The 8,270-nt window shown below is 33.5% G+C and overlaps 1 protein-coding gene across 1 annotated transcript; it reads right to left on the bottom strand.

Annotated features, from left to right (window-relative positions):
* Window positions 1–1,421: 1,421 nt before the first annotated feature.
* Window positions 1,422–7,974, bottom strand: LOC142642467 (oligopeptide transporter 4-like). Its single transcript, XM_075816827.1, has 6 exons — window positions 7,370–7,974; window positions 6,029–6,126; window positions 3,882–4,445; window positions 3,316–3,568; window positions 2,721–2,903; window positions 1,422–2,195 (listed from the first exon to the last, which is right to left on the bottom strand). The coding sequence occupies exons 1-6, from the start codon at window positions 7,922–7,924 to the stop codon at window positions 1,581–1,583; spliced, it is 2,268 nt and encodes a 755-aa protein (XP_075672942.1). The 5' UTR covers window positions 7,925–7,974; the 3' UTR covers window positions 1,422–1,580.
* Window positions 7,975–8,270: the final 296 nt, after the last annotated feature.

Genomic DNA, 8,270 nt, shown 5'->3' with positions numbered 1-8,270 from the left:
TTGCTCAATCAAACAAAGATTAAAGAATACAAATATCCTAATATAATATATTATAAGCCAACTATTCTTCAAAATCAAACACTGCAAACACAATCTCAGCAAAAATATAAATTAAAGCCAGACAACCAAGGATTCCTATAAGACAAAAAGGCTCTAATAAAATAATATAAAAAGGAAGAAGGAAAGATCAACTAACAATACCAATTTCAGTCAAGCACGTAACCCACATTATCAAAAGATCCAAGTACACGATAAACACAAAACCAGTTTTCTAAGTTTCGCTTAATGTATCTATTGTTACTGATTTAGTGTTTTACAACAAACACAAATTCCTTTCACCGTTAAATCACAAAAATAAATTAAAATATATTTTGAAAATCTGCTTTAAGACTGTTGGTTATATTTCAATAATTTACTTTTGTGATAAAGCAAAAGGAACCATACACAAATCTAAGAATAAGCAATAACACAAATAAATGTACAAGACAACAGCAATAAACAAATACTGAATATATATAAAAAGAAAAATATGCAAATAATTAAAACTCATAGACCAAATGCGTGAAGGATGAACAATTCAGATTAAGTCTTGTGTTTGACACAATCTCTTTAAAATATATTTCGCCCCTCACACAATTACCATGGTGCTTTGAGACTTACAGACATTTGCTTTCCAGGATAAAATGATCTACAACACGAAAACGAAGCCCACAAAGTCGTGCTCTACGAACTACTCAATGTCTTTTGCTCTCTCTTTGACACAAAATGAAAATGCACAAAATATTCTCACTGGGAGAGTTTTTTTTTTTTTTGAAAAGTAGTTTTTATGAATGAGAGACTATGTATAAATCATACGTTACTGAATAAGCACTCTGTTTTAGTAATAACTACTGTGCACAGACTAACTGACTCAAAAAATTAAAATAATAAAATATTATTATTTGGACAAGTAGCTCAGTCCACATATACCAAAAGCTCAATCCAATGTCCAACTCATGAGCATATAAACTCATATATTATTTATTTTATTTCTTATGTGGGACTCAGGATTTTTACCACTTTTAATAACATCTTCAAGTGAACATAGAAACATCAATTTTTTATTCATTCCATGCTGTTTTTCCAACACAAAGGGCCATGCCAATTCATTCTTCACGTATTTCCAAACGTAATTCATAGAATAACAATTATATCAAAACAACATTAAAAGAGTAAAAAGAGTAATATTGCGCAATTCAAAAGAATGACAACCAAATAGAAAACAATAATGAAACTTGGATGACCAAAATTATGCTTTCCAAATGTATTTTTAATTGGTGCTCGGAAGAAGCTCTTGTTCCTGGACATTGGTCATTAATTTAAATATATGTATGATTATATGTTTCCTCCATATCACGCATACAAATTTAAAAAACTGTGCATTTCCATTTGAAGATGAAATTTTAGATATCAATATAAACCATATGAAACACCTTTCTCCACTTATGTTTATTTCTGAACATCATGCTGTCAAAAAACATTTGGTAATACTATGCTATGTTTTATTACAGAATTAAAAAAAAAAAAAAAAAATACAAGCCTTACTTCAATGGACAACCATCAACCACTATGCCCTTTGCCGTTGGACAAACTGCTAAATTACAGTGTTCACCTTTTGTACCCCACCAATTCACACCTTTCCCTTCCATACCCATTGAAAAGTACAGTAGCACTCCCATGAAAGCCAACCCTGCATCCAGTGCTCCTGAAAGAACATAATTGTACTTCTGCCACCACTCTTTGCGGTATCGATATACAAAATAATTAAAGATTGTTCCAACTACAACCCAAGCATTGTAGTTCAAGGCTGTTGCTGGAGGCATATTTCCTGTTGCTCCTAGGAGAACTGGAAGGTTAATGAGTGGAATCCAAGTTTGCTTTGGGAATGCCTTATGCAACAGCCAAACAATAACAGGTCCTATTGCACCTCCAAGGAAAAACCAATTTATTGCCCCATAACTTCCACGACTTCCAAAGATTCGTTTAGGTCCCACCAAACCCCATATAACAGATGCATCAAAGAAAACTCGATCGCTAGGGCATGTCCAAGGACTATTAACAGGAAGGAGTTCTGGTTGGCATATGTTTTGAATTGAGTTTAGCAACCACCATGCCACTCCAATGTTGATGGTTCCAGCAAGAATTGTTCCTATGAACTATGCATACACATGCAAAAGCAGTAGAGTAGATAATAATTGAGTAATTGTACAAAATATGTGAAAACTAGCTATATGTGAGTGTGTCATGAATTTATGATGGCAAAATCCATTTTAATAACATTAGACCAATACTTGCATCACATAGTTGCTCTTATGATAAGTCTAGACTTAGTAAATACGCAAATTCTTGTGTGATGTTTCCATCAGTATCATGATTTTGGAAGTACAACTTGCTATGTAATATGAATGTGTTAGCTTGGAGAGTGAAAAAATGGTATTAGCATAAAACCACATAGGCTAAAATATTAGAGGTATATCATTGGCTATGAGCATTTGTTATTTTTGAAGATGATTATTGCTTATATGTATCTCGATTTCTATTTATTTGACTCAAAAATCTGGATGGTCATAAATTGATGTTTTGACTCATGTTAATTTTAGTTGTTAAATTGATTGTAGTAAAGAAGTGTGCTTTTTTTAAAAGGTTGGGAATGAGGGGGGAACAAGAAAAGAAATGTTTACCTGAACTAAAAACATTGATCTTGGAGGAATCTTCATGTAATGTCCTAGCTTGAAGTCATTGAGGAAAGAGACAGCTTGAGCCATGCTCATATAGCCATAGACTTTAAAACTTACATTGGCTATTGGTCTTCCTGGATATATGAGACCCATCATGTACTCCGTTATTATGTTTAGCCCTGGTGTCTGTAGATCAGATAGAGCATCACAACAATGGTGGAAAAGTACTAGATATTTTACATTGATGGTGACAAGGTAAACTATGTAAATGCTAATTAAGGTACTTTGACAAAACTATAATAATAACTAACATCAATCAAAATTCACAAAATGTGATCAAATAACTCAATTTAATGGGAGCTGGTTTCATAACATATAACCTATTATTTATAGCCATTTTAAAATGTATTAGACCATTGGTGTTGTATATTTTCGAAATTTGAGTGGGACATGAAAAGTTGTGACTGATATAGCTATAGCCAACAAATTAAGAAAATATATTGTAACCAATGAGAGGAAAAACCAGTTCAAGTTTTTTTATTATATTAATCTTTTGTTGCAAGAATAAGGTGAGGTGAGAGAAATTTAACCCAATAACCTGGTTTGTTGTGGCAGTTATGATACTTATTGGAAGGGTGAAAGAAAAGGCTATGACACATGCAAAGAGCAGTCCCCACCATGGCATCTGGACTTGATTATTCAAAACGGTACATAGTACAAAGGAAATTGCAATTGTCACAACTAGCAATAAGTAAAACCACCACGAAGGTATGTCCTTGTATTTCCTCATCAATTTTGTATGAATATCCTCCCTGCCTTTGTAAGAAGCTTGGAATCTCTCATAAATTTCGCTGTGAATTAAATTTGTATCAAAATGTGAATGTTTGGGTATAAACTTGAGTTTCAGGATATAAGCACCAGGAAATTAGCATTCAAGCTACAGAATTTGAGATAACATATATATGTACCACAAATTTAGCATTTGCATTATTTTTTTTCAAAAAATAAAAATAAAAAACCTAAAACATACCACATTTAACATATCTTAATATATTTACCAAAATTTTGTTCTTTGTTGCATGTTTTACATGTATGATTTCTTGCTCATCTAATTTATAGTATTCACATTGAAAACTCATAAAAAGCATTTCGATAATACATTACCTTCCATAGAAGAGTGTCACATGTGAAAGGGTGGCAGCAATAGTGGCAAAGCCAAAGCCATAAGAGAGAGCGAAAAACATGCTTAAATGAATTGGCCCTAGCTCCTCATACTTGGCTAGATCTAACTCAAACTTATTATTGACAATGGCTGATATGTTGTATTGTTGACCTTGGGATGTAAACAGCTGAGAAGAGAAAATGGGAAATCTACTTGCATTGTATAAGTCAAATCCCCAATATGCTATCGGGGTTGCAATGAAGACTATCAATACATAGCCTGCAAAAACGTTCATAATGGAGAAGAAGGGGCTAACGAGGGGGCTAAATAGGAAGGATGACACTGCAGCCCAATCGAGTGTCACTGCTCCTAGTCCAAGTCCTTGCATGCCTGAGCCAATTTGTTGGGCAGTGACTGATTTAGAGAATGCCCAACAGATCCATGAGATGTTTGTTAATGTTGAAAAGAGATACCCTGGCATTGTGTACCATGTAAAACTGCAAATTAGTGCAATTAGGAAGAACTTTGCCCGTGAGAACCGCTTCTCTTCTTTCTCATGCAAAGCCCTGCATAATTCATATCAAAATTTTATGTTAAACATAAGTAGTTTATTGATATTCACATATGGAACATAGAGACATTGGCAGTTATTTATGTTCATCTAGTTTTGGATTGCTAGGAAGTGAAGGTATTACTTTAAAAAATGGAGCCAATTTGAGATAAAAATGTTGAGAGTGATGAGTTTTTAAAATATTAGTTAGCAATGGTTGAAGTAAAATTTTATGAGCCATCAGGAAAATGTATGGTGACAGAATGACTTTGTATGTGACACCAATTGATAGTAATGAGATTTTTTCAAGTTGATTTGCATAATTGGAATTTTGTTTCTAGTCATTCCACCACTGTTTGAGTTCTTTGTGCAGAAAATACCACTGTGGTTATGAAAAAAAATGCTATGATATGAAGAATGTGGATTAATTACCAATCAAGAAGTAGCCTATTTCATGCTCGAGGATGAAGAGTGATCTAGATATTTATTTGCGTTTCAATATATATGTTTGTAAGAGTATTTCTTTTGTCATTTCAAAATTAAAATCAAACCAAGAATAAAATTAATTATTATTACACCTTATACTAATATTCATGGGATTTATTTAACTTATCAAAAAGTTCACATGAATTTTCATGTAGAGAATATTGAACTTCCAGAGTCTATTTGAAACAGAATCTGGTGTAAGGCTAGGAGGATGGTGAAAGGTGGGGAGACAGTGGTAGATCTTGGATTAAAAATAAATGACAGTTCAGTCTAAAAGTTGGTCTCAGCACATTATTGCAGAACATGGATGTGGCACTCTAATTATGATGCTTAATTTCGACGCTCTTTGTTTTATAGAGTTAAAGTTTGATAGTAAATCCATTATATTAAAAAAAAAAGGGGTTTGATAGGAGATGACATTGGATAGATAGCTTTGGGCTTTTGAGAGATTAAATTTAGTGACACTAGTAAGCTTTTTAAGAGCTTCCAACATTTTAGCCATGGTAACTCAATGTACGGAGGGGTTTAAATTTTGGTTGGAGTACTGACTTAGTTTTATTCTATCCATTATGCATGTTGATATTAGAATTGAATAATAATAAAACCATCATTCCCCCCCCCCCCCCTCTCCAAAAATATAATTTTTTAGACCTAAAATAAATAAATAAATTCTATTTAGTAAAACTATCACTTGAGATGGTAATTGAAAGACTGATGATGCATGCGTTTCGTGTCATCACCATTACACCCCAATTGGTTGAGGTGAGTTGGGAGGTGAAAAATGAGGAGGGAAAAATATGGGAGAGTTTGGGTGGGGAGTTGTTTGGTTTTGGGGGAGGGGATTTTGGTGGGACCTGGCCCACCAAATTCCTATCCCCTGGATTTAGGGAGAAAATGAAGGAATGAGAGGAGGCTTGATTGGAAATTACCGATCTATCCCTATTTTAGGTCAACCTCTCTCTCTCTCTCTCTCTTTTCGTCATAAATATAAAAATAAATTAAGTAGTTAATTAATAACCTCAGGAGAGTGGATGAAGGAGGCAGATTGAACCCATGACACAAAAGACAGAAAGAGGTAGATGCCAACTACTTACAGGCTCATTGGTTACATACCGAAAAAGTGAGACTTGAACAAGAGTTGATGGCCACCACATATGGGCTGGCTCCACCACGTATTTCCTCAATAGTCCAGCCCAACCATAGCCTAATACCTGAAATAATCAAACTTAAGAAATAATATTACTAATTTTTTTTATTATATATAAGTAATAATTTTTTTTGGAGAAAAATAAGTAATAATTGGATATCTTATAGTCACGATCTTTACATTTAAAAAAAAAAATACAATACAATACAATACAATACAATATAATTTTATGTATTTTGTGCATGTATACGTGTGTGGAGATTGATTTGACAAATTACAAAAATTTGGTGAATTTCAATGTCATCCCTAGAAACTATTTCTTATCAAGTTAGTCATTATGTATGTTCTTAATAAGTCAATTTATAGTGTCTTGACAGTGGCGTCACATTTTGATATAACAAAAGCTGATATACATGAAATTTATATTACTTGGCTCATGATAAGCTATATATCTTGCATATTAGAAGGGGGAAAATAAATAAAAATAAACGGGATGTAAATAATTTTTATGGAATATCTTCTTATTTATTCTTCTGTTTGAGAGTATAGTGAGAAGGAATGAAAAGAGTCAATTTTAGATGATTAGAAGTAGAGAGAGAGTGATATACTAATAAATTATATATGAATATTATTTCTTTCCCTTTATATTTTAATAAACTCTCAAACACAATAAAAGATGCATTATATTTACTTTCATTCTTTTATAATCTATCCATTTTACTTCCTTGTTTTATAAATTTCCAAAGACAATATATCTTAGTTAATTAACACTTGAAAATATGAGAGGAGGTAGGCAGGATTGGTGTTGATGATTTGCACTGCAGGAGCCTGCTTTCTCCTCATTTGCCCCGCCAATCCCGCCAACCTCATATAAATAACAATTCACCAATATTCCCCCCTTATAAATATAAGAATTGTCTGACGAACCAAGAATTGTATATTTATTATGTGCCACGTCATAGGAAAATAATTTCCATATCCGTCTTTTTCTTCACATAAGATTACCCAAAATAGTCCTATTAATGTACCAAACTTCTCTTGAATAAAACGTAGAAATTCACCTGAGATAGCAATTAGAGAAAGAATTTCCTTATTTTCCATCTGTCTGAAGCTTATAATAGTACCCAAAAATAAATAAATAAAGAAAAGAATTTAACTTGCAACATTTCTCAAAGTCATAATGAAAAACCAACTTTTGCTTCTAAAGTTTCTTAGAAAAAAAAAAAAAAAAAACTTTTGCTTCTATAAAAGTAAACTACTTGGTAAAAAAAAAAAAAAAAAACCCCATAAAAAAAGGAGAACATTACCTGAGTAGTGACAATAAGAAGCCAACCAGCAAGAAAGGAAATTTTCCGGTGATAAAAGGCTTTGATTATATCAATAATATAAACACCATAAGCTGGTCCATTTCCGAATGCAGTGCCAGCGTTGGCAAAGATGGTAATGAGTACATGCTCCTTCATGTTAAACGGACCCGGATTAAGAGAGAACAACCTGGATCCAAACCCGGGTATTCCGAACTTTGTTGTGGGAAGAGTGGCAGCCATGAAGCGGCCAATGGGGAGAGAGGCTACTAAGACAGTGATTTGGGATACAAGAAGGGGCTCCGTCCTGTAGGAGAAGAACTGGTTTAGGAAGGAAAGGATTGCACATGAGAGCAAGCCTAAGGTCCACATTCGAAAGGTCCATACAGGTAGGGTCGGGTCGTCGGTGTTGGGCACGGTTAGCCTGACTTGTTCGATGGGCGAGAGCTCGTCCTCATCGACATCTTTAGGGATGTGTTTTTCAGAGTCTGGGGCTTTGGTGGCGGTGGTGGTGGTTGTGGTGTTAGGATATGTTGTTTGTATCTCTTGGGTGGCCATGGGTCAAGGGAGTAGATAGGTTTGGGTGTGAATGTTGGTTTTGGAATGAGTTACGCAACCTAGGCTTGATGTATATATATATATGCATGTGGGGTTTTGATATTTCACGTTGAAAACAATAATTAGCCTTTTGGATGGCTTATTTATTAGTTGAGTGTTTGACCTTTGACTCTTACGTGTAAAGTGAGAATCCTAGAGTGCACTGAGTGAAAATAGTCCCATTGTGTGGGTTGAAAAATGGATCCCTTTAGTAATATTTGTATTTTTTAAAAATATATGTAAATAAAAAATTGTATAAAATTACGTGTAATATTATTTAAATATTAAAAAATAATTTTTTAATAAA

This window comes from Castanea sativa, chromosome 7 (genome assembly GCF_040712315.1).
Source record: "Castanea sativa cultivar Marrone di Chiusa Pesio chromosome 7, ASM4071231v1".
NCBI classification, from domain to species: Eukaryota; Viridiplantae; Streptophyta; class Magnoliopsida; order Fagales; family Fagaceae; genus Castanea; species Castanea sativa.
Note: the sequence above shows the minus strand (reverse complement) of the source record. Positions and strands in the feature narration are given on the sequence as shown.

Coding starts and splice junctions, on each gene's coding strand:
- LOC142642467 (XM_075816827.1), bottom strand. CDS start 7,924: ATGGCCACCCAAGAGATACAAACAACATATCCTAACACCACAACCACC. Junction 4,446..6,028: donor GTTCAAGTCTCACTTTTTCG/GTATGTAACCAA, acceptor TGAATTATGCAG/GGCTTTGCATGAGAAAGAAG. Junction 2,196..2,720: donor GATCAATGTTTTTAGTTCAG/GTAAACATTTCT, acceptor GTGTATGCATAG/TTCATAGGAACAATTCTTGC.